Source organism: Saccopteryx leptura, chromosome X (assembly GCF_036850995.1).
Source record: "Saccopteryx leptura isolate mSacLep1 chromosome X, mSacLep1_pri_phased_curated, whole genome shotgun sequence".
Classification (NCBI taxonomy): domain Eukaryota; kingdom Metazoa; phylum Chordata; class Mammalia; order Chiroptera; family Emballonuridae; genus Saccopteryx; species Saccopteryx leptura.
This window is the reverse complement of record NC_089516.1, coordinates 38,037,798-38,064,910: the sequence shown is the minus strand read 5'-3', so window position 1 is coordinate 38,064,910 and position 27,113 is coordinate 38,037,798. Positions and strand designations below refer to the sequence as shown.

The 27,113-nt window shown below is 37.8% G+C and overlaps 1 protein-coding gene across 1 annotated transcript in view; it reads left to right on the top strand.

Moving 5' to 3' along the window:
• The window catches only part of KLF8 (KLF transcription factor 8), a 171,753-nt gene that overhangs the window by 121,223 nt on the left and 23,417 nt on the right, over window positions 1-27,113 (top strand). Inside the window, exon 2 of the mRNA XM_066356054.1 lies at window positions 9,697-9,770. Within this exon, the coding sequence (XP_066212151.1) occupies window positions 9,699-9,770 (72 nt within the window). The 5' untranslated portion in view covers window positions 9,697-9,698. The remainder of the gene's footprint in view (window positions 1-9,696; window positions 9,771-27,113) is intronic.

Here is a 27,113-nt window from a genome sequence, read left to right as displayed (position 1 = left end):
GACATTGCTTTTCTCCTCTAGAGAATGTGGATTAATAATCTCATCTTGAGTCTTTTGACTAGATACTCAGTAAAGAAATTGCTGGGTCATATGGTAGGGTTATTCTTAATTTTTTGAGTAACCACCATACTGTACTCCATAATGGCTGTAACAGTTTACATTCCCACCAGCAGTGAATGAGGGTTCCTTTTTCTCCACAGCCTCTCCAGCCCTTGTTATTACCTATCTTGTTGATAATAATCAGTCTAACAGGCGTGAGGTGATATCTCATTGTAGTTTTGATTTGCATTTCTCTAATAGCAAAAGGAGCATCTTTTCATATATCTGTTGGCTATTTGTATGTCTTCATGGGAGAAGTATCTTTTCACGTCCTCTCCCCATTTTTTAATGGATTCTTTGTTTGTTGTGGAGCTTTGTGAGTTCTTTATACATTTTGGACATTAATGCCTTATCAGAAATAAAATTAACAAAGGATGTCAAGGACCCAAATACTGAAAACTACAAAGCATTATTGAAAGAAACTGAAAAAGACAATGAAATGGAAAAACATTCCATGGTCATGGATTAGAAGAATCAACATAGTTAAAATGGCCATATTACCCAAAGCAATATACAGATTTAAAGAAATCTACATTAAAATCCCAGTGTCGTTAAAAAAAATCACTATGTTTGTATAGAACCATAAAAACCTCCGAATAGCCAAAGTAATCCTGAGAAAAAAGGAATAAAGCTGGAGGTATCACACTACCTGACTTCAAATGATGCTACACAGCCATGATAATCAAAACAGCATGATACTGGCAGAAAAACAGACACACAGACCAATGCAATAGAATCGAGAGCCCAGAAATAAAACCACATACATATGGACAAATAATCTTCAACAAAGGAGCCAAAAATACACAATGGAGAAAAGAAAGCCTCCTTCAACAAATGGTGCTGGGGAAACTGGAAAGCCACATGCAATTTGAATGAAGCTTGACTACAGTTTGTCACCTTGCACAAAAATTAATTCAAAATAGATCAAATGTCTCTAAATATAAGATCTGCAATTGTATATTTTGTAGAAGAAAACATAAATGCTAAGCTCATAGACCTTGGCCATAGAGAACAATTTATAAATTTGAATTCAAAGCAAGGGAAGTAAAGACAAAAACTAAATGAGACTATATCAAACTAAAATGCTTCTGAGCAGCAAAAGAAACTGACAACAAAAAATAAGCCAATTAAATGGGAGATGATATTTGCAAACAACACCTCTGAAAAGGGGTTAATACCCAAAATATAAAAAGAAATGACAAAACTCATCAACAAACAAGCAAACAATCCAATTTTAAAAAATGGGGAGAGAACCTGAACAAACACTTTCAGCAAGACATACAAACAGCCAACAGATATATGAAAAGATGCTCATCTTAACTAGCTATTTGAGAAATGTCAATCAAAACTACAATGAGATACCACTTCACACATCTTAGCTTGGTTATTATCAACATGACAGGTAATAACAAGTGTTGGAGAGGTTGTGGAGAAAAGGGAACCCTCTTTCACTGCTATTAAAAATGTAAATTAGTACAACGATTATGAAGAAAGTATGGTAGTTCTTCAAAAAATTAAGAATAGAACTACCATATGACCAGGCAATCCCTCCACAGAGTATTTACCCCCAAAAAACTTTAAAATACTGGTATTTAAAGACACATGCACCCCCATGTTCACAGCAGCATTGTTCACAGTGGCCAAGATATGGAAACAACCAAAGTGCCTCTAGACAGAGGATTGGATAAAGGAGATGTGGTACAGATATACAATGGAATATTATTCAGCCATAAGAAATGATGACATAGTGACATTAACAACATGGATGGACCTTGATAACATTATACTGAGTGAAATAAGTAAATCATAAAAAAGCTGAAAACTGTATGATTTCACACATAGGTGGGATAAAAAACCAAGACTCATGGACACAGATAAGATAGCAGTGGTTACCAGGGGAAGGGAATGTAGGGAGGGTAGGGGGGAATGGTGTAAAGAGGGACAAAAATAAGGTGATGGATTATGATTTGACTTTGGGTGATGGGTATACAACATAATCAACAGTTCAAATGTTATAGAAATGTTTACCTGAAACCTATGTATTCTTATTGATCAATGACACCATGTTAAAGTTAATTTTCTAAATAAAAAAAATTTTGGCTTGCTAAATATTAAAAGACACAGTTTTTAAAGTGGAGGTTATACACCCTTCTGATAGTTTTATCTATATTCACTACTACCAACATTTAGAATAATGTTCAGGGTTACCTAATGCTACTTCATTTGACTGTCTTTTGGGTGGGAGTGCAGTTAGCAAAAATAATTGAGACATTCCTAATTGTAAGCTTATATCATTTGACTAATTTACTTTTTTTTTTGTGCCGGTGGTAGTAATTCTTTATAAATTACAACAAACAGTATTAGCAGTAACAGAATATTATCCATATAGGTTTCTTTCCAAGTATGGGTTTTATTTATTTATTTATTTATTTAACTTCAAGATTTTTAAATTAATTTTTAATTTATTGTGTTTACATGGATTCAAGTGTCCCACTGAATATAACTCCCTCACCCATCCCTGTGTCCCTTATTTTATTTATTTATTTATTTATTTTTATTTATTCATTTTAGAGAGGAGAGGGAGAGACAGAGAGAGAGAAGGGGGGAGGGGCTGGAAGCATCAACTCCCATATGTGCCTTGAGCAGGCAAGCCCAGGGTTTCGAACCGGTGACCTCAGCATTTCCAAGGAGACGCTTTATCCACTGCGCCAACACAGGTCAGGCTCTGTGTCCCTTTTTATACCCCCTTTGTTCCCCTCTTTCTAACTCCCTTCCCCCTTCCCTCTAGGATTTGCTGTTCTGTTCTCTATATCTCTGTCTTATGTATATGTAGTTTCACTAATCTCTTTACCTTCTCTGATCCCATCCCCCTTCCCTCTGACAGCTTTCCTTCTGCTCCCTGTGACCCTGCCTCTCTGCCTCTATTCCATTCCTCAGTTCACTTTGTTCATTAGATTCCACATATATGTGAGATCATATGATATTTTTCTTTCTCTGCCTGGCTTATTTCACTTAGCATAATAATGTCCAGCTCCATCCATGCTGTCACAAAAGCTAAGATTTCCTTCTTTTTTTTTTTCTTTTTGTATTTTTCTGAAGCTGGAAACGGGGAGTCAGTCAGACAGACTCCTGCATGCGCCCGACTGGGATCCACCAGGCATGCCCACCAGGGGGCGATGCTCCGCCTATTCGGGGCGCCACTCTGCCGCAACCAGAGCCATTCTAGCGCCTGAGGCAGAGGCCACAGAGCCATCCTCAGTGCCCGGGCCAACCTTGATCCAATGGAGCCTTGGCTGTGGGAGGGGAAGAGAGAGACATAGAGGAAGGAGAAGGGGAGGGGTGGAGAAGCAGATGGACGCTTCTCCTGTGTGCCCTGGCTGGGAATTGAACCCAGGACTCCTGCATGCCAGGCTGACGCTCTACCACTGAGCCAACCGGCCAGGGCCCTTCTTTTTCACAGCCATTTAGTATTCCATTGTGTATATGTACCACAGCTCTTTAATCCACTCATCCACGGACGGACACTTGGGCTGTTTCCAGATCTTGGCTATTGTAAAAAATGCTGCAATCAAAAAAAAAAATGCTGCAATAAACATGGGGGTGCATATCTTCTTTTGAATCAGTGGTTTGGTATTCTTAGGATATATTCCTAAAAGTAGGATAGCTGAGTCAAAAGGCATTTCCATTTTTAATTTTTTGAGGAAGCTCCATACAGTTCCCACAGCAACTGCACAAGTCTGCATTCCCACCAGCAGAGCAGGAGGGTTCCCTTTTCTCCACAACCTTGGAAGAACTTATTGTGTGTTGTTTTTTTAATGAGTACCATTCTGACAAGTCTGAGGTGTTATCTCATTGTGGTTTTAATTTGCATTTCTCTGATGATTAATGTCGTTGAACATTTTCTCGTATGCCTATTGGCCATCTGTATGTCCTCTTTGGAGTACTGTCTCTTTAGTTGTTTTGCCCATTTTTTAATTGTATTGTTCACCTTCCTGGTGTTGAGTTTTAGAAGTTCTTTATAAATTTTTATTATTAAGTCCTTATCAGATGTATTGTCGAATATGTTCTCCCATTGTGTGGGTTGTCTTTTTATTTTGTTCATGGTGTCTTTTGCTGTACAAAACTTTTCAGTTTGATATAGTAGTCCCATGTGTTCATCCTGTCCTTTATTTCACTTGCCCATGGAAATAAATCAAGAAAAATATTGCTACGAGAGATATCGGAGAGTTTACAGTAATTTACTTTTAATACAGATCAGACAAGAAGTATTTTTCAGACTCCTTGGCTATTGCTATTTTAAATATTTATATTATTGATTATTATAATGTAGTATTGTTATTAAATAACCTTATTTTTATGATCATTCATTTATTGGACATTAGCTCATTGCATGGAGGAGATAATTTACTGAAAATTTGGGACACAAAGAGGAACAAGACTAGATAACTATTGAGGGGCTCACCTGATGCTGAGGGAAACAGACAGATCATGTCTCTTGGAGCAAGATACTGTAAACACTTGAGCACATATTAAATTGATAAATCCGTACAGCAACACTATGAACTCATATTGTTATTATTCTATTTTACAGATAAGAAAACAGGTACAAGGGGGTGAGAAAAGTTGCCTAAAATCTTATTGTTAGGAAGTTGCAATCAGGATTTGACCCTAAGCACTCACTCCACATCTCTCATGTTTTTACCACATTTGGGTAGCAATGTGGAGTATGGACTACAAGGGAAACTGATTGGGAGATGAAGAGGGCTAGGTTTAAGAGATATGTCTGCAGTATAATTTATTACAGCGGATAACCAATTGGGTAGAGTTGGAAAGAGGAGTCAAACCTGGCCCTCAGGTTTTAGAATGAGACTAGGTTGATGGTGGGGCTACAAATTGAGACTGTAAATATAAGAGGAAGAGAAGATTTGTGAACACATTTAATTTATAAAATGTCTGTCTGATGCCTATGAGATACCCTTCAGGGCCCGAACTAAAGATACCCATCAACGATAATAATTGTGGTAATGATAATAATAACTAGTTGTACTGAGAACTTTCCATATGCCAAGCAGTGCATTTATATGCACTAATTCATGGAATCCTCATATTAACCATATTAAATCAATACTATAACCCCTTTCTTGGCGGGTGAAGAAACTGAGGGTCAATAAGGGCTAAATAGCTTATCAAAGTCACTTTGCTTCCTCAACCCTTCTGTCTTGTAATCCATAGGAGTTGATAAAGACCAGATAGGAGATGGCTCTTGTACGTTGTTCCAGGTAGAAATAATGAGGCCTAATTAAAAGATATGTGAATCAAGAAAAAGAATCAAGTTCTTTTTTTCTCCAGATTTTGCTGACAGCAACCAAGCAAGTACTCCTGGCTTTATGGTACCCCATTCTGGATTATATGAGAGTTATATGACCTACCATTTATTTTCTACTCTTTCACCTCATTTTTCACTCCTACTCAAAATTACACACACACACACACACACACACACACACAAAAAAAAAACAAACAAACAAACAAAAAAAAAAAACTAGCCTCTCTGGCACATCATACTTCATAGTTAATTACACCTCAGTCATCTCTCATACATAAACTCTCTTATTTTCTTTTATTCTTTTTTATTATCGTCCAATCCCTGTACTTGAGAAAACAAACTTTCTCATTCTCTTTTTCTGTAATTTTCATCAAAAACTTTGGGAAATGTATGGAACACCATGTGCCAGGCACTGTCCTAAGCCTTTGAAATACATCACTGGAAAAATATAAAAGATGAACATTTCTATGTGCAAAGGGCCTACAGTTTTCTACATCTGATTTCTGTGTTTATTCTTTACTACATATTTTCACCTCCTAGGACTTTTCAGAGAACAGTTTGACAATTTTTAATTTTAGATAGAGAAGTTGAGGCTTAGAAAGTAAAGGCCTAGACAAAGATTATGGGATATGATTCCTGAGCATCAACTCTCAAGTCAGTGCTCTCTGCTGCATTTGCTGACTCTCCACATCTGGTTGACTCAGATCTAAAACTGATAACGCCTGTCCAGGTGGTGGTGCAGTGGATAGAGCATCATATTGGGATACAGAGGACCTAGGTTCAACACCCTAAGGCCACTGGCTTGAGTGCAGGCTCATCCGGCTTGAGCGCAGGACCACCAGCTTGAGTGAGGGTTTATTGGTTTGAGCATGGGATTATAAACATGACCCCATGGTCGCTGGCTTGAGCCTAAAGTCTCTGGCTTGAGCAAGGGGCCACTTGTTCTGCTGGAGCCCCCTCCCCCCATCAAGGTACATATGGAAAGCAATCAAGCAACTGGGGTACCGCAACAAAGAATTGATGCTTCTCATCTCTCCCTTCCTGTCTGTTGCTATCTGTCCCTCTTTCTGTCTCTCTCTATCTCTGTCACAAAAAAATAAAATAAAACTGATAATAGCTTGCCTACTATAATCTCTGATACATAGTAATTATACAATAAAGATTTAGTGAATGATGTATGTATGTATACATGAGCAGTTCTACTCATATACTTGGGACAAAGAAAAGAAAATCTATTCACTTTGAGAAAAAAATTAGAGATATTTTAAATTGTTAAAATTCTCCAGACTCTTCATAGTATACCAGAGGTTTTCTCACAATCCCAATAGAAGATTCTATGTGTGATATTGCCATTTAATTATTACTGGTTTCCTTCATTCTGAGTTACTAAATGGAGGAATTAAGTTTAGGATTCTTTTACTTTTTGTGTGGCTATATTATAATATTTTGTTCCTGCTAATTGTGCATTTGTTGTATTTTAACTGCATTAGGTCTTAAATGGCTAGTGTAAAGTGACCTGTAAATGAACATTTCTATAGGTAAATATATTTGATGTTCAAAGCAATTAACTGACTTATGGACAGTCTTTTAAAATGCAACCAGGTCATAAATAAGATACCTAATTTTTGTGTGTGTGTGTGTGTGGCAGAGACAGGGAGAGTCACAGAGAGGGACAGACAGGGAAAGACAGACAGGAAGGGAGAGATATGAGAAACATCATTTTTTTTTCGGTGCGGTTCCTTAGTTGTTCATTGATTGATTTTTCATATGTGCCTTGACTAGGGGGCTATAGCAGACTGAGTGACCCCTTGCTCGAGCCAGCGACCTTGGGCTCAAGCTGGTGAGCCTTGCTCAAACCATATGAGCCTGTGCTCAAGCTAGCGACCTCAGGGTCTTGAGTCTGGGTCCTCCACATCCCAGTCCAATGCTCTATCCACTGCGCCACTGCCTGGTCAGGCTATAAGGTACCTAATTTTAATAGACTTGGAGACACTTAGTGTTATCTAAAATCTGACCAATTTAGTGAAAAACTGTGCGTTCATCTTCCTTGCCCTGTATTTTCCTTTCTAGTGAGATTAGACTATAGATAGATCAAAGGAAATCTGATTAAAGAGATGCTGGTGTTTCTGGTGGGATGTTTGTGATGGTGCAGGGCAGGTGAATGAGGCCACTAACTATTTTTTTCCATAGGAGGTAAAGCTATCTAACAGGGAAATAAAGACTGTTCACTATATTTCCCCATGTATAAGACACAACCTTTTTCAAAAATTTTGGGGTCTAAAAACTGGGTACATCTTATACAGTGGTTGTAGTGTTTCTTTACTTGCATTTCCCACTTTTTCACGCTTGTTGTCTTTGTGCTCATTGTTTCACACTTGTTACTGGTATATTACCGTAGGTTATGTTTTGCCATGTTCTGCCCAGAAATGGCTCAGAAAGTGTTTTTATAAAAAGTGATCCAGTTTGCAAAAGTGAATGAAAAACGTGCTGCTGAATATCTGTTTGGCCCTCCTTTAACTGAGAAATCGATCCAAGACTGGCTACAGGAAGAATAAACCCTATTGAAAATGCCATGGCAAAACAAAGCCATGAGAGACAAGTCAGAAATTTGGCCTGATTTAGAGAGGAAATTGAAGATATGGATTGAAGAGCAAAAGGCAATTAGAATTCCTGTGTCCACAAAGATGGTTCAGCATGAGACAAGAAGAATTGCTGATGAAAAAGAAGTTACTGATTTCAAAGGAAGACACAATTGGTGCTTCAGGTTCATGAAAGGGAATGAGCTAAGCATGCATACATGCACCAGACTTGCCCAAAAGATGACTGAAAGCTATGAAGAGAAGGTGCTTGAGTTTCATCATTTTGTCATTCAATGTCAGAAGACACATCAGTTTGAGTTGGGACAGATTGCAAATATGGATGAAGTCCCCCTTCAATTTGATGTCCCAAGTAACAGAACTATTGATAAGAAGGGAGTGAAAACTGTAACTGTGAAGATAAGTGAACATAAAAAGAGCCATTATACAGTTGTTCTAGCTTGTTGTGCCAATGGAACCAAGCTGTCCTATGCTGATTTTCAAACGCAAAACAATGCCAAAATAAAACATTCCTTGAGGAGTGATTGTCCACATTTATGACAAGGGTTGGATGGATTAGGATGAGATGAAAAACTGCTTTGAGAAAGTTTGGAGAAGGAGACCAGGTGGGCTCTTATGCAAACCTGCCCTATTGGTGTTCAATCAGTTCAGAGTACACATAACAAAAAACACAAAGAAGAGTTCTGCTGAGCAAAAAAACAAAACTTGCCATCATACCTGGAGGCTTGACATCCCAGCTCCAACCACTTGATGCAGCATTAATAAACCCTTCAAAGCTGCCATGTGAGATGAATGGAGCCAATGGATGAAGTCTTCTGGGGTAATTTGATACTAGCAGGAAGAGTGAAGAAACCAACTATTGGGGAAGTTCGTACCTGCGTGAAAAGATTCTAGGATAATATCAGGATTGAGATAGATTGTTGTCAAGTCATCTAAGAACTGTGGCACTTCAAACACCGTAAGTGGAACTGAGGACAAGGCAATATATGAAGACAGTGATTCATCATCAGACACAGATAAAGACAAACTAATGGATGGGAGTTTTGACAGTGATGAGGAGCTGAATGACTTTTTTAATGAATAAAACTTGAGTTCAATAACTTTATGTAATACATTTTTTCCCCCAAATTTCAGGCCCCAAAATTAAGGTGCATCTTATACATGGGAGTGTGTTATACATGGGGAAATATGGTATATTAACTCCACTTGGTTTGTATGTTTAAGAGAAGTAGAAAGATAAAATATTTCTTTAGAGAGAATTGGTGCTGATGTGTAAACAAGTTCATTAGGGTAAATATCTATACAGGAACATGGAACTCCTTACAGTGAGAACTAGGCCAGGAAGGGGGACATTTTGGAAACTATGTAGTTATGTTGATATTCCTATAAATGTGGGTGGGTTGGAGAGGTTGGAAGAAACAGATTTCTATGCATACAGAACTTGAAGGCAGGTGGCAACTAATATTACTGGATACAAGTCAAGTCCATCTTGAGGAACAGAACATATAAATTAGAATCTTGTCCAAATACTGACTTATCAGTACCTAGTAAGTTCTGAGAAATAATCTTTATAAAATCACAAACAGGTATAACCAAGGGTATGTGGCATATTTTATGAATATATAGTGAGTTAAATCTTATTTTAAAATTGTCATTTTCTTGTCTCTTTTCCAGATATGGATCAACTCATAAACAACTTGGAAGTCCAGCTTAATTCAGAAGGTAGCTCAATGAATACATTCAAACAGGTCAGTTATCAGGAAGAATATATACTAATGTTGTGCAATAAAAGTGTTGAGTACCTTGTAATCATCGAGTGGAAGATCATTTTTCTTTCCAGCAACATGTTGAGGACTGAGAAAGGGTGAAGAAAAACCAGTTTCCAAGAAGCACTTGGATATTTGGGTTTCAGATTCAAATACGGAGTAGATGTGTATTAAAAGAAATATAGCCTCTGAGACCAAGGCAATACTGGCAATATTAGACACTTCGTAGAGTACAACCATTTTTCTAGCACTATTCCATATTTCAGGCACTCTGAAGATTAAATTCATTGTTTTATTTAATCTTCACAATAACTGTTGGATAGTGTAATAGGGTTCTCCAGAGAAATGGAACCAACAGAATATTTGTCTCAATATTTCAATAGATAAATAGACACATAGATATAGATAGATACAGATATAATTTGTTTTATATACATAGATCTATATATATATAGATAATTTGTTTTATATATATAAATCTATAGATAATTTGTTTATCAATAGATCTATATATATAAACAAACTATATCTACATCTATCTATCTCTCTGTCTATCATCTAGCTATCTATAAAGTGGAGAAAGATTTTAAAGATTCTCACATGATTGTCGAATCTCATTGAATCCAAAATCTAATAGGTAGGCTGGCAGACTGAAGAGCCAAGGTAAAGCTGGAGTTTGAGTTCAAGGGCAGTCTGCTGGAAGATTTCTTTCTTGCCTGAAGGAGGTCAGTCTTCAGTACCTTCAAGTGATTGGATGAAGCCCACCCACATTATGATCTTCTTTTAAAGTCTAATGTTTTAAATATTAATCTCACCAAAAAATACACCTTCACTGAAACATTCAGAATAGCATTTGACCAAATATCTGGGCACTGTGGCACAGCCTAGTTGACACATAAAATTAACCATTACAGATAGGTATACTTAATGTTTCAATTTTACAGGTAAGAAAATTGTAAACTTGGACACTCCCTAACAATGTTTCAAAACAGATTATGTAAAAAACAAACAAAAAACCAGGTAGGCACTATGTGTTAGATGTGGAAGTCTCGTTTTGCTCGGGGTTGAGTTCTAAAGTCATTGTATAAGTGAACCCCAAATACAATGAAAATTACCTTTGAAAATCTCTTAAACTGCTTATAAAATAAAGTGTACAGTTTTGTATTTACAGTACAGATATATATTTTTTTGCTCAAGTCACCAGATAAAGCATCTAGCATACATTAGGAGTTATATGTATTTTACAATAAGACTGTTTTTAATCATTAAATATTTTGCCCTTGGTATACAATTAAATTTGTTTAAGTTGCATGTGCATATGATAAGATTCCTTTGTACTGTTTTAATGATGTTAAAACCAATTTAATGTCTTTTTTACCTATTTGTACCTGTTGCAATTAGGGATTATTAGCATATCAAAATTTAATATCTACTGTTTGCTAATTCTTAGTCATAGCTAATACTAAAAAGAAACTGAGTATAAGGTTTAAATAAAAATCTATTGGACTTGTAATAAAAAAATACTCAGTGAAATGTCAAATATGCATTCTACCTTATTTTCAAAACCCTGTACAACTAAGTACAGTTACAGAAAGGTTTTTTGAGGTATTAAATATGCTAAAGTTCCAGAATTTGAAGCACCTTGAAATTGGTTCAATGTGTAGAAATTCTAGATAGTAGATTATTTTGTTTTTTATTTTTTGTATTTTTCTGAAGTTGGAAATGGGGAGGCAGTCAGACAGACTCATGCATGCGCCCAAATGGGATCCACCCGGCATGCCCACCAGGGGGCGATGCTCTGCCCATCTGGGGTGTTGCTCTGTTGCAATCAGGGCCATTCTAGTGAGGCAGAGGCCATGGAGCCATCCTCATCACCCGGGCAAACTTTTCTCCAGTGGAGCCTCGGCCTTGGGAGGGGAAGAGAGAGACAGAGAGGAAGGAGAGGGGAAGGGGTGGAGAAGCAGATGGGCGCTTCTCCTGTGTGCCCTGGCCAGGAATCGAACCCTGGACTCCCGCACGCCAGGCTGACGCTCTACCACTGTAGATGGTAGATTATTTAAATACTTGTTTTTTGTTTCTTGCCATTTCTAAGATATATTGGTTTTAGTAAAGCTAAGGTGCTTGTGGTACATAGCCATAGTATACTGAACATGCCTCAGGAAACAAAAACCCAAAGCTTGTACTCTATAACAGTACAATAGTAACAACGTCCTAGTGGGCAGAAACCTGGTTTGGTTCAGTATATGATTTATGTCATGAGGTAAGATTGGTAGGTGGATTTCTAGCTTAGTGCATACATGCCACTCCTCTTTCTTTGAATTCTTACATCAGCATACCATGTAATAAATGAGCACTTGGTTGTCACCCGCCCTCTGTTTCTGATTATTTTCTGAAAGTACAATTTTTTGGAGCAAGTGTATAAGCAGCTGTAAGGTTCATATTGTAGTATACAGTGGTCCCTCGTCTATTACAGGGGTTCAGTTCCAGAACTCCCCATGATAGGTGAAAATCCGCAAAGTAGCAACCTTATCTTTATTTTATTATTCATATATATTTAAAGGCTTTATAAACCCTCCTCACACTCTTATAAATGTTTCACACACTTATTAACATTTCCCACACTCTTTTTATATTGTTTTCAGTTTTTTAGGCTAGAAAATGCTTATTTTACTGTGAAAATAACTAAAATAATATATATATAAAAATACCTACATACTGCAAAATCCCACAATTTAGCAAAAAATCCACGATGCAAAATTAGATATATACAATTTAAAAATCCACGATACAGTGAGACTGCAAAAAGTGAACTGCGATATGGTAAAGAATGACTTTCTTCTCCTATTTATTATTCTTAACATTTTGGTATATATTCTCACATTCTCATTTTCCCTCCCTCTCTCTTTCTCTCTCTCCTGACCTTTGAAAGTAATTTGTATCAAGAACTTTACCCTTAAATAATTCGGCATGCATCACCTATAAACAGTGACTTAACTACATATTAACTAATCTCCTGCATAACTACATCAACACTATTATAGCCAAGAAAATTAACAATATCTCTATAGTATTATCTACTTGGTTCATACATTTCTAAAAGGTCCTTAGTGATATCTTCTCCATACCATTCTTTCTGCACAATCAGTCTGCTTAACTTACCAAATCTTATACTTTCCTTAGAATCCAAATTGCAATTCCATTTCTTTCACAAAACTTTCACTGATTACCCTAACTCTCACTAATCTCTAGTACACTTGAGCTCCTGGAATGTTAAATTTTCTGTATCAGTCACTCCTGTGTTTCTTCTTATTGCTTGCTCTCTAATTGTCAACTGTTTCATGTAAATATCTTTTGTTTTCACACAGTGATATTCTTTGTCTCCTAAACTTTAATTACTTAAGTAACACCTTCACAATTCTTGTCATATCCTTATTATCAATATTCTTTACTTACTTTTTAAAAAGTAGTTCAGATAAACATAAATAAATTTCTATGTGCTTTTTGTCCTAAGCAATCTGGAGAATTAGGATTCGATGTAGAGTATTATAACTCCAATATCTGCTTGTGTCTTTACATCACTCTTTCTTCTGTGTTTGTCTTCTGCATGCCTATTTTAAGGACATTTGTCATTGAATTTAGTCCCCCCTGAAATAATCCAGGATAATCTCTTCAAGATCCTTAATTTTAAGTATATTTACAAATAAGGTAACATTCATGGGTTCTCAGGATTAGGACATAGGCATATCTTTCTGGGGAACACCATTCATCCCAGTACAATGTGACATATATGTATTTTTATATAATAAATAAATATATAAAAATTTAAATAAATAACTTATCCATGCACCACCCAAAAACAGTCTTAGATGTCTTAAGAAAAAGTGTCTCATCTTATTATTTTTCATATTTTCCATAGTTTCATGTCAGGTAATAATATTTCTATATTTTATGGTAAGTACTAATTAAGTACCTAGTTAATGAATATATTTACTTATTTACATACATACGTACATACATACATACATACATATATAGATATGTATATATCTAATGTCATTTTGCCTGGATGTGGCTGCTACTATTTTTGACACTTTCTCCCAGTCCCTTAGGATTGTTCAGTTTATTAGTTTGTACAAATTGATGAATTATTTTGTTTTATATTACTCCATTTCTTGATACTATTGAGATAGTGGTGATATAAGATTTTAAAGCCTTCTAGGTTTAGAGTAAATGTAGCTTTCTAATAATATCCAACTCCATCTCTTTTCCTGAATACCCAAATATCTGATGTCCTTATTAGAGAAAGATTGTAGTATAAGAAGGTAAAACTTACTTTTTGTCTTAAACAGTGAATGTGCACATATATAATGTATATGTATAAATGTACAGCCAGGAATGAAAATATGAATCTAAATTCAGAGTGAAGAAGGAAGAGATTTTTGTACAAAAACAGTTTTCCTCTTTCTTGTTGGGAGTAGCCTGGGCTTTATCTTATTACCATGACAAATGCCCACTTCTCTCTTTTTCACCTAGTGTGCTTTCTGGAGTACTTTGTTATTCCATTTTTTCCCCCTACGCTTGCTTTCCCACTTTCAAGCTCTAAATTAAAACTACTTTTTAACAGTGGATCTCCCTGGCCCTTCATCTGCCAGAACCTTTCTATACATCTTCATCAAATGCTCAATAGCTTAAATATTTGTGAAACTGACTACATTTTCTCTGGGTTTCTTTCTAGAATTGAGAGTTATAGTTGCCTTTATTCATCCTCTTTGGTTATATATTAATAAAGAATTCTTTTTTGTCAACTCAGATTGGCTTAAAATATGATTAAGATTTTGAACATTTGAGCAGAAGAACTGTGGAAATTAAAACTTCTCTAAACCACTCCCAAGTGTATTTATTCATATACAACATTCTTCATAGACTCAAAAATCTGAGAACAGTGCAGCCTAAAACTTTAAAATAACAAAGGGGTAAAGTGGCTATTTTATTTTTTTATAAATAAATTTTTATTAATTTTAATGGGGTGATATCAATAAATCAGGATACATATATTAAAAGAAAACATGTCCAGGTTATCTTGTCATTCAATTATGTTGCATACCCATCACCCAAAGTCAGATTGTCCTCCGTCACATTCTATCCAGTTTTCTTTGTGCCCCTCCCCCTCCCCCTTCCCCTTTCCCTCCTTCCCTTCTCTCCCCCCCCCCCCACCCGTAACCACCACACTCTTGTCCATGTCTCCTAGTCTCATTTTTATGTCCCACCAATGCATGGAATCATGCAGTTCCTGTTTTTTTCTGATTCACTAATTTCACTCCACATAATGTCATCAAGAACCCACCACTTTGTTGTAAATGATCCGATGTCAACATTTCTTATGGCTGAGTAGTATACCATAGTGTATATGTGCCACATCTTCTTTATCCAGTCTTCTATTTTCTTTTTTACAGTAATTAAAGCCTTTAAGCAAACTCTTGGCCAATACAGCAAGAATCCATAAAAGAGTAGTATCCTTAACATGTTCATCAAGTCCGAGTTGGCACCAACACCATTCCAAATCCCTGCAAATGCAACCCAACCCCAGTTCAGTCCGCTAGGAGCTGTTACAAGGAGCAGGAGTCCAGGAAAAGTCCACATCCAGGAAAAGTCCGCATAGCACTGGAATTGTCACAATTCTATACTTTGCAGCTTACGTCCAAGTCCCAATGACCGCTGTTTCTAGCTGGTAATGATTCAGGTAGACTGCAAAAGCCATCTGCAGCATGTGTGGAGATGGAGCTTCTGTTCTCTTCTGCCTGGAGAGATGAGACCAGGTTGCTTTTCCCTGGAGCTCTGTGACTGTGGCGTGGTAAAGAGAACCTTGGGATACACTAAGCTGGGTGGCAAAGGTAAATTCATAATAGAAGTTGGCAAAAGGGGGAAAGAGAGCTCTAAATTAGGAGTAGGTCCCAGCCTGAAATATGAGTGGGGCATTGAGGTAGGAGGAATAAAGGAAACACTATATATTAAACAAAGCAGCAGAAAATAGGACTATCAACACCCACAACAGAGATCTTCAAGGGAAGAATAAAGAACGTTACTATTCAGGCAAGACATAGTTAAGTGGCCCTTGTGCAAATGAGATCAGTTTACCTGCTTCTTGGAAGAAATACCCTAGGCTCGTCCACAGTGTCGTAGATGGGGCCGACGGCCCTGGGCACCTTCAGCCTTCAGTGGCAAACCCCAGCTTTCTGGGCAAGGTTAGGTCATAGGTGGCTGGAGCAGGGCTGGAGGAGACTGAATGCTCCCTTAGAGGAGTGAGGGGGAAGCCTACCTTCCAGTGTCCCTTTTTCCTCACACCAAAGGCATGTAAGCCTGGCAGGCTTTAGCTCAATGACCTTCCTATTCACTATTGAAGCAGGACCCGGATGGAATCCTATGAGACTCCGTTGGGGCGTTGGAGCCTTTAAGTGCGTATCCTAAAAGCTGGTAGTTTACCTGATCTCTATTGGGCTTTTTCTGCCTCTTGGTACCTTAAAAGCCATGCTCAGAAGATCTCGCTGAGGGGTTTGAGGATCCCCATCCACCTATATAAACCTTTTCTGTATATCTGGAGCTATTTGGAAAAAGACAAAACAGTGTTATTAGCTGGATCAAATACAAGAAGGTAGAAGTTTGCAGGAGAAAAAGATTTGGCATCTCCTGTTCATCAGCATTCAAAAGAAATTTAAAATTTTTTAAGTAAAAAGCATATGGTAGGTAGACCAGCTGATTTTAAGTTGACTGTTTTCAGTATAAAGTCCATTGATATGCAAAAGCGATTTGCCATTTAGTGGAAGTTTCCCAGAGCCATTGTTGTTGATCCTTTGAAAAAAACAACAATAATTTTGAGGCTCAAAACCTATAAGCTGTAAGGGTCGCCTATGCCCCTTGATAATCCAGGAGGCGACAAGATCAAAATATGGAAGTGTATTCCATGGGCTATTTAGATGGTTCAATGTGCCTAAGCTGTAGCTGCTCTTGTACCAATTGAGCAGCTGCCCTAAGTTTCTCCTGAGAAAGGGGCCATTGGTCTACCCATACAGGATTATCTGATTTCCAAGTAATTGAGTCTGCACAATGCATTATTGGGGTAGCAGGAGCTACCAAGGCCCTATGCTAAATTTTGATATCCTAATCCACACCTTCTGGTATTGGGTGCCACTTCTATGGGGGTGAGAATTCCTTGCTGTTCTTTCCTTAGTCCCTTGGTGGGCAAAAATCCCCGATCAAGCATCTGAATACTGAATAAACCATTAGGACTGACAAACACGCTCCGTATTTTTCGAAACATCTCTACCCCACAAATTAACTGGCCATCCAGGGAGCACATAAGGCTTAAAAAAAATCCAGAATGACCTTCTTAATATTTCCAATGTAAAAAACTAGAACTTTGTTGAGGGGATTTACTCTGCCCTCTACCTTGTAATTCTGTGGCTGCTGCATGAGTGGGCCAGGAAGGAGGCCAATGTAGCTTAGCAATAACAGATACATCAGCTCCAGTATCTAAAAGTCCTTTAAATTTATGCCCATGTATTGTTAGTTCCATTTCAGAGCGTTCCTGACCTATTATTTTAAAGCCTATTGGCAAAATCAGAGGAGCCAAATCACCAATTTTCTTGGGGCCCCTTTTGCAGGATGTGGCCTGAGAAGCAGAATTAGCATCCTTATACTATTCTTCTAACTGCCTGAATTAGCCGTGAGACAAATTCTTTTTTTTAATTAATTTTAATGGGGTGACATTGATAAATCAGGGTACATATGTTCAGAGAAAACATCTCTAGATTATTTTGACATTTGATTATGCTGCATTCCCATCACCCAAAGTCCAATTGTCTTCCGTCACCTTCTAACTGGTTTTTTTTGTGCCCCTCCCCTCCCCCAACCCCCTCCCTGTCCTCCCCCCCCACCCTGTAACCTTCACACTCTTGTCCATGTCTCTGAGTCTCATTTTTATGTCCCACCTATGTATGGAATCATATAGTTCTTAGTTTTTTCTGATTTACTTATTTCACTCAGTATAATGTTATCAAGGTCCATTCATGTTGTTTTAAATGATCCGGTGTCATTATATCTTATGGCTGAGTAGTATTCCATAGTATATATGTTTCATAGCTTTTTAATCCACTCGTCCACTGACAGACACTTGGGCTGTTTCCAGATCTTCGCTATTGTGAACAATGCTGCCATAAACATGGGAGTGCATTTTTCTTTTCAAACAGTGCTATGGTGTTCTTCGGGTATATTCCTAACAGTGGGATAGCTGGGTCAAAAGGCAGTTCGATTTTTAATTTCTTGAGGAATCTCCATACTGTTTTTCCACAGTGGCTGCACCAGTCTGCATTCCTACCAGCAGTGCAGGAGGGTTCCCTTTTCCCCACATTCTCGCCAGCACTTATTCTGTGTTGTTTTGTTGATGAGTGCCATTCTGACTGGTGTGAGGTGATATGTCATTGTGGTTTTAATTTGCATTTCTCTAATGATTAGTGATGTTGAGCATTTTTTCATATGCCTATTGGCCATCTGTATGTCCTCTTTGGAGAAGTGTCTATTCATTTCTTTTGCCCATTTTTGGATTGGATTGTTTGTCTTCCTGGTATTAAGTTTTACAAGTTCTTTATAAATTTTGGTTATTAACCCCTTATCAGATGCATTGTCAAATATATTCTCCTATTGTGCAGTTTGTTTTTTTTATTCTGTTCTTTGTCTTTAGCTGTGCAGAAGCTTTTTAGTTTGATAAAGTCCCATTTGTTTATCCTGTCTTTTTTTTTTCACTTCCTGTGGAGACAAATCGGCAGATATATTGCTGCGAGAGAGATCAGAGAGCTTACTGCCTATGTTTTCTTCTAATATGCCTATAGTTTTAAGGCTTACATTTAAGTCTTTTATCCATTTGAGTTTATTTTTGGGAATGGTGTAAGTTGGTGGACTAGTTTCATTTTTTTGCAGGAAGCTGTCCAATTTTCCCAACATCATTTGTTGAAGAGGCTGTCTTTACTCCAGTGTTTGCTCTTACCTCCTTTGGCAAATATGAGTTGTCCATAAAAGTGTGGGTTTATTTCTGCGTTCTCAGTTCTGTTCCATTGATCTATATGCCTGTTCTTATGCCAGTATAGGCTGTTTTGAATACAATGGCCTTATAATATAACTTGATATCTGGAAGTATGATACCTCCCACTTTATTGTTCCTTTTCAAGATTGCTGAGGCTATTCGTGTTCTCTTTTGGTTCCATATAAATTTATGGAATATGTGATCTATATCTTTAAAGTGTGTCATTGGTACTTTAATTGGTATTGCATTGAATTTATAAATTGCTTTGGGTAATATAGACATTTTAATGATGTTTATTCTTCCTAACCATGAGCACGGTATATGCTTGCAGTTGTTTGTATCTTCCCTGATTTCTTTTATCAATGTTTTATAATTTTCCGAGTAAAAGTCTTTAATCTCCCTGGTTAAATTTATCCCTAGGTACTTTATTTTTTTGTTTGCAATGGTAAAAGGGATTGATTCCTTAATTTTTCTTTCTGACAGTTCATTGTTAGTGTATAAAAATGCCTCTGATTTCTGAGTATTAATTTTATATCCTGCCACCTTGCTGAATTCATTTATCAGGTCTAGTAGTTTTTTTGACTGCGACTTTAGTGTTTTCTATATACAGTATCATATCATCTGCAAATAATGATAGTTTTACTTCTTCTTTTCCAATTTGGATGCCTTTTATTTCTTCTTCTTGTCTGATTGCTGTGGCTAGGACTTCCAGAACTATGTTGAATAAGAGTGGTGAAAGGGGGCACCCCTGCCTTGTTCCTGATCTTAAGGGGATTCCTTTAATTTTTGCCCATTGAGTATGATGTTGGCTGTGGGTTTGTCATAGATGTTGAGGTCTTTATCATGTTGAGGTATGTTCCCTGTATTCCCACTTTGCTGAGAGTTTTGATCATGAATGGGAGCTGGATTTTATCAAATGTTTTTTATGTATATTGAAATTATCATGTGGTTTTTCTCCTTCATTTGTTTATGTGATGAATTACATTGATTATTTGCAAATATTGTACCAGCCTTGCCTCCCCAGAATAAATCCCACTTGATCATGGTGTATGATATTTTTCATATATTGCTTGATCAGGTTTGCTAATATTTTGCTGATGATTTTAGCATCTAAATTCATCAGGGATATTGGCCTATAATTTTCTTTCTTTGTGTTGTCTTTGCCTGGTTTTGGAATCAGAATTATACTTGCCTCATAAAAGGAGCTTGGAAGTCTTCCTTCCTCTTGAATTTTTTGAAATAGCTTGAGAAGGATAGGAGTTAGTTCTTCTTTGAATATTTGGTAGAATTCACTTGTGAAGCCATCAGGCCCAGGACTTTTCTTTTGGGGGAGTTTTTTGATAACTGTTTCAATCTCATTTGTTGTAATTGGTCTGTTTAGGTTTTCTGATTCTTCCAGATTAATTTTTGGAAGATTATATGTTCCAAGGAATTTGTTCATTTCATCTAGGTTGTCTTAATTTTTTGGCATACAGTTCTTCATAGTATTTTCTTACAATATTTTGTATTTCTCTTGTGTCAGTTGTTATTTCTCCACTCTCATTTCTAATTTTATTATTTGAGTCCTCTCTCTTTTTTTCTTGGTAAGTCTGGTTAAAGGTTCATTGATCTTGTTTACCTTTTCAAAGAACCAGCTCCTGGTTTCATTGATCCTCTGTATTGTTTCTTTAGCCTCTATGTCATTTATTTCTGCTCTGATCTTTATTATTTTCTTCCTTCTACTAGCTCTGAGCTTTACTTGCTGTTCTTTTTCTAGTTCTTTTTGATGTAGGGTCAAGTTGTTTATTTGAGCTTTTTCTAGCTTCTTGAGGTATGCCTGTAATGCTATGAACTTCCCTCTCAGGACTGCTTTTGCTGTGTCCCATAAATTTTGAGTTGATGTATGCTCATTATCGTTCATTTCTAGGAATTTTTTAATTTCTTCTTTGATCTCATTTTTTACCCATTCATTATTTAATAACATGCTATTTAGTTTCCAAGTGTTTGAGTATTTTTCAGTTTTTCTGTTGTGGTTGATTCTAGTTTCATGCCATTGTGATTAGAGAAAGTGCTTGATATGATTTCAGTCTTCTTAGATTTGTTGAGACTGCTTTTGTGCCCTAACATGTAGTCTATTCTAGAGAATGTACCATTAGCACTTGAAAAGAATGTATATTCTGCTGTTTTAGAGTGAAAGGTTCTGAAGATATCTATTAAATCGTGTTGATCTAGTATGTCCTTTAAGTCTGCTGTTTCTTTGTTATTTTTCTTTCTTGAGGATCTATCTATTGATGTTAGTGGGGTATTGAAATCCCCTACTATTATAGTATTGCTGTTGATCTCGCCCTTTAAATCCATCAATGTCTGCTTTCATATATTTAGGTGCTCCTATATTAGGTGTGTAGATATTTATAATGGTTATATCTTCCTGTTGGATTGCTCCCTTTATCATTATGTAGTGACCTTCTTTATCTCTAACTATAGTCTTTGTTTTAAAGTCCATTTTGTCTGATATAAGTATTGATACCCCAGCTTTTTTTCATTTCCATTTGCATGAAATATTTTTTTCCATCCTTCTGTATTCAGTCTTTGTGCATCTTTTGTTTTAAGGTGTGTCTCTTGTAGACAGCATGTGTATGGGTCATGTTTTCTTATCCACACAGCTACCCTATGTCTTTTGATAGGATCATTTAATCCATTTACATTTAAGGTTATTATTGATATGTAATTGTTTATTGCCACTTTATTCTTTAAAACTGTATTTCTCTTTTGCTATATTCTTTTTCTCCTTTGATCTGTTTACAACAGGCCCCTTAGCATTTCTTCCAGCCTTAGTTTTGTTGTAGTGAATTCCTTGAGTTTTTTTTGTCTGGAAAGCTTTTTATTTCTCCTTCAATTTTAAATGACAGCCTTGCTGGATAAAGTAGTCTTGGTTGTAGGCTCTTGTTCTGCATTACTTTGAATATTTCTTGCCATTCCCTTCTGGCCTCAAGTGTTTCTGTTGAGAAGTCAGAAGTCATTCTTATGGGGGCTCCTTTGGGTGATAGTCTATTTTTCTCTAGCAGCTTTTAATGTTTTCTCTTTATCACTTAGCTTTGGTATTTTAATTATGATGTGTCTTGGTGTTGATTTCTTTGGGTTTCTTTCTCTTTAATGGAGTTCTCTGTGCTTCTTGAACATGTGAGATGTTTTCCTGCCTTAATTTAGGGAAGTTTTCAGCTATGATATTCTTGAACAAAGTCTCTATCCCTGTTCTTTCTCTTCTTCTTCAGGAACCCCTATGATGTAGATGTTCTTTCTCTTCATGTTGTCACAGAGCTCTCTTAGAGTTTCCTCAGACTTTTTGAGTTTCTTTTTTTCCTGCTCTGCTTCCGTGCCTTTATTTATCTTGTCTTCTAACTAGCTGATTCAATTCTCAGCTTTATCCATTCTGCTTTTAATTCCTTCCATTGTGTTCTTCATTTCTGATATTGTATTTGTCATTTCTGACTGATTCTTTTTTTATTATTTCAATGTCCTTTTTTATATTTGCTATCTCTTTATTTAGGTGTTCATAATGACCATCTTTAGTTGTTCTAATATCTTTGAGCAGCCTAACAATCGTTATTTTAAACTTTGCATCTGGTAATTTGCTTATATCTGATTCATTCAGGTCCTTTTGGGGGGATTTCTCTTGATTCATTTGTGTTGCATTTCTCTGCCTTCTCATTTTCCTTGTGTAAAGGAAGATTTTGGCCACTGGAGTCCACTGGGTGTGGCCTCTGTTCCCAAGTATGATCTGTCTGCAGGCCCACCACCCCCTCTGCTGTTGCTGCCTAGGGCGTTTGGGTATGGGCGTTGCCAGTGCCTGCCCAGTGGGGCTGTTGCTGTGGTTTCTGCCTCTCCTTCACAGGAGTGGCTGTGATCATGTGCTAGCATGTACAAGCCTTGGTGGCTTTGGCTTTTGCTCTGCCCCCATGGGTGGCATTATGCTTGGCCCTGAGTTGCCGTGGTGAGCACCTTTGCTCAGCTGTGGGTCTCCGCCTGTTTCGGGCTTTTGCCCTGCCATTGCAGGAGGAACCCACTCGTGGGACGGCTGCAAGCCTTGGCTCCACAGGCCAGGCAGCACTGCATGCCCACGCTCAGTAGCGGGACTCTGCCTGTTCTGGGCTTTTGGCTCCACCCCCGCGGGAGGAGCTGGCTCCCAAGTCAGGCCACAAGCCTCGGTTCCATGGGTGGGGAAAGGCTGTACTCCTGCGCCCTTGCTTAAGGGCTGGTCTCCACCTCTTCTGGGGTTCCTGCCCTTCTCCCACAGGCTGTATTGCAGGCTGCCTGCAGCTGAGCTTTACTGGTTTTGCACACCCCCTCCTCCCCAGCCAGGGAGAATGAGCTCACACTTGGGTCCAGTGGTGGCCAGCTGGCTTCTGCCCTTGCTGACAGAACTGCGCTTCCACGTCTTGCCGCTGCCTGTCCTCTGGCGAGCCCTCAGCTGTGTGGGGTGCGGGCGCTGCAGCTCAGACCCTAACACTCACTACTTTAGTCTCGAAAGCTCCCTCCTTCTAAGCGACTCTGCTCTGAGTGCCGCGGGAGACCTTGTTTGGCTGGTGTCCCGCTTCTCTTTGCTGGTATTGCTGTTTCCAGGGGAAATATTCACTTCATATTTGGAGAGTGACTCGTCCCAGGCGTTAGGGTGGCTGTCTCCCAAAATGTTTCTCCCTGTGCCTCCTATATTACACTCTCTTCCTGCTACTCCGGTACTCTCCTCTCTCCCCATCCCCTGGAGCCCCAGGTTCGTGGTTGTGAGAGAGGTGTTCTGCGCTGTCCCTTTAAGAAGAATCCTGTGTCTGAGAAATCAGTCTCTTTCTCACAAACAGTATCCTGACTTGTTTCCAGCTAAATACTGTCCATACGCCTCTTCTAGGCTATGGGGCTACAGGCTGGGACTTTGTTCCTGGGACTCAGGATCCTCCCCTCTCTGCTAAACTCACTTTCTGCCACGTGAGTCTCTCCCGGCTGCTGTTCGCTCCAGGGAGCTGGGCAACCCTCTCCATGTTTCCGCTTTTCCTACCAGTCTCGGTGTGGCTTCTTCAGTGTTCCTTGGTTGAAGAGTCCTCTTAGTTTAGTCCAAAATTGGTTTTTCCAGATGATAGTTCTTATAATTAGTTTTTAATCTACTTTGGTTCTGGGAGTGGATGTTGGTACGTCCGCCTACTCCAGCACCATCTTGTCTTCTCCGCTATTTTATTTCTTTTTCTTTTTTTTTTTTTTTTTTTTTTTTTTTTAGTGATTTTTTTTTCTTTTTTCATTTTTCTGAAGCTGGAAACAGGGAGAGACAGTCAGACAGACTCCCGCATGCGCCCGACCGGGATCCACCCGGCACGTCCACCATGGGGCGACGCTCTGCCCACCAGGGGGCGATGCTCTGCCCATCCTGGGCGTCGCCATATTGCGACCAGAGCCACTCTAGCGCCTGAGGCAGAGGCCACAGAGCCATCCCCAGCGCCCGGGCCATCTTTGCTCCAATGGAGCCTTGGCTGCAGGAGGGGAAGAGAGAGACAGAGAGGAAAGCGCGGCGGAGGGGTGGAGAAGCAAATGGGCACTTCTCCTATGTGCCCTGGCCAGGAATCGAACCTGGGTCCTCCGCATGCTAGGCCGACGCTCTACCGCTGAGCCAACCGGCCAGGGCCTCCGCTATTTTATTTCTTGAAAGCAATAGTAACTAATGACAGGGCACTTAAAAACTGAAACTATTTGAATACTGTTGAAGATGAAAAGAGGTGGTTTAAAGTGAAATCTCTGATCTCACAGCTTTAAATCAATTCACAGATGAGCTTCCAAAGCTGTGGTAATTATATTTAATGAAACTTAGAGCTGGTTATTTGAAAAGATAAACAAGATCAATAAATCTTTAATTGGACTCATCCATCAAGAATCAAAGAATAAAGACCCAATAAATAAAATTATAAATAAAATAGGAGAAGTAACAACACCACAGAAATACAAAGGATTTTAAGAAAATATTATGAACAGACAAGATCGAGCACGGTCAGAGTGGTATGGCCACAGATGAAAATGTTATAAACAACTATATACCAACAAGTTGGACAATCTAGAAGAATCAAATAAATTCCTAGAAACATAGTCTCCCAAAACAGAATCAACAAGAAACAAAATCAGTTAAAATTAATGAAATTTAAGCAGTAACCAAAAGTCTTTCAGCAAACAAAAGTCCTGGGTCAGTTGGTTTAGGTGAATTTTACCAAATATTTAAAAAAATTTAACACCCATCCTTCTCAAAATATTCCAAAAATTACAAGAGGAGAGAGGATTCCCAAGCTTTTTTATGAGGCCAGAATTATCCTGATTCCAAAACCAGATAGCATCAGTACAAAGAAAGAAAACTGTAGGCTAATATCCCTGGTGATCATAGATGTAAAAACCTTAACAAAATATTAGGAAACCAACTCCAGTAGTCCTTGAAAAAAATCAAACACATGATCAAGTGGGATTTATTCCTGGTATGCAAGTTTGGTACAATATCTTCAAATCCATTAATGTGGTACATCACATAAACAAAATGAGGGATAAAAATTATGTGATCTTACTAATACATGCAGAAAAAGCATTTGACATAATCCAGCACCCATTTATGATAAAAACCCTGAGCAAAGTGGGAAGAGGAGGATCATACCACAACATAATAAAGTCCATATAGACAAACTCACAACCTGCATCATACTTAAGAGGTAAAAACTGTCTGTCTGTCCCTATCTATCCCTCTCTCTAACTCTCTCTCTCTGTCTCTGTAAAAAAAAAGTAAAGAAAAAGAAATTACCATTAAAACAATACAGCCTGAACAACTGGCCTTCCAACATTTCAGTCTTATGATGATAGAAGAAGAGGAGTAATGATTAAATTCTATTGTTTCATAGAGTTTTTATGAAGTATTGGTAGACCACAAGGCCGGTTTAGTCTACAGAAGGACATCTCATGATGCCTTCCTGAATTACAATCCTGCGACCTCTTATTTCATCAAGACAATAAGAATATTCTATATGTTCTTCAGTTCTATACTTTCATTGGTCAGTTTCCATTTTGGATTTTCCTGAATAATATATTTTTTCTTTTGTTTTTATTTAGAAGATCAAATTTAACAGGGTGAAATTGATCAATAAGACTATAAATAATTTTGGATCAAGTACCAGTGAAGCTCAAGGTCTTTAACTAATAGCCTTATTCCAGGCAGCACTCAGGGTCTTAAATATGGCACCTGTTTAACAAAAGACAGTAAGTTTGTCAAAGTAGTATTCATTTTATATTTAGAATTCAGAACTTCAGCTTCTTTAGTTCCTGGGCCTAAAGCATAGAGTCCAGAAAGTCTCTATAAATGTAACTAGATTCTTCTTAATGTATATTGGCAGACTTGGTGTTTATTTCTACATCTACTCCCACAGTCTATATTCTTATAGAACATGATTACATTTAACCTCTTCTTATGCTTACTGTTGTAACTTTATTTCTCAATGTTATTGACAACCACAATAGATTATAGAAAGAAGTACTTCTTCCTGTTCCTTCTTAGAGATTCCTTGTATTCTGCCTCTTCAATCTGGAAAGGGAACTATCAAGGTAAAGAGATACATAGGATATATAGCAAAAACAGGAGCTTAAGTTGATTTGAGGATTCAGAGGACAAGGAGTGTTTAAGTTCAGCAGAGCCATTTTTTACTTCCTCTCCCTATTCTCCCTCCTCCCCACCAGCAATAGGATTCTACTGCCTCCTTACTTGGATGGAGTGTATCCACCCATGGGGGATGGACTACTTTAGAAGTATGTGAAACAATGGGACAAATCATGGGAGCCATGTTTTAGAAAAGCAGAGTGAAGCAATATTTAGATCCCAAACAAGGCCTGAATTGAGGTGGGAAATTATTTTAAAAAAAAAGACAGGAGTGTCATAGCAGAGGGAGAAAGCAGATAGCAGTCTGATTAAATTACATTAGGTGAAACATGGTGCCTTTTTAATGAATAAGGTTTCTTGGTGCCTTTTTAAATGAAGCCACAACAAAAGAACATTGATTCTCCATGACCCTCATTATTCTCCATGAACCCCATTATTATCTTTCACCTAAATTAAAAAAAATCATAACTATAATTATCTAACTTTGAAATATTAATAATTTATTAATATTATGCAATATTCAGTTTTTCAAATTGTCTCATAAATGTCTCACCGAGAATTTTCCTCTTGCTTCCTTTTTGGTCTCTTTGCATCTAGTCTTATCCCTTCTTCA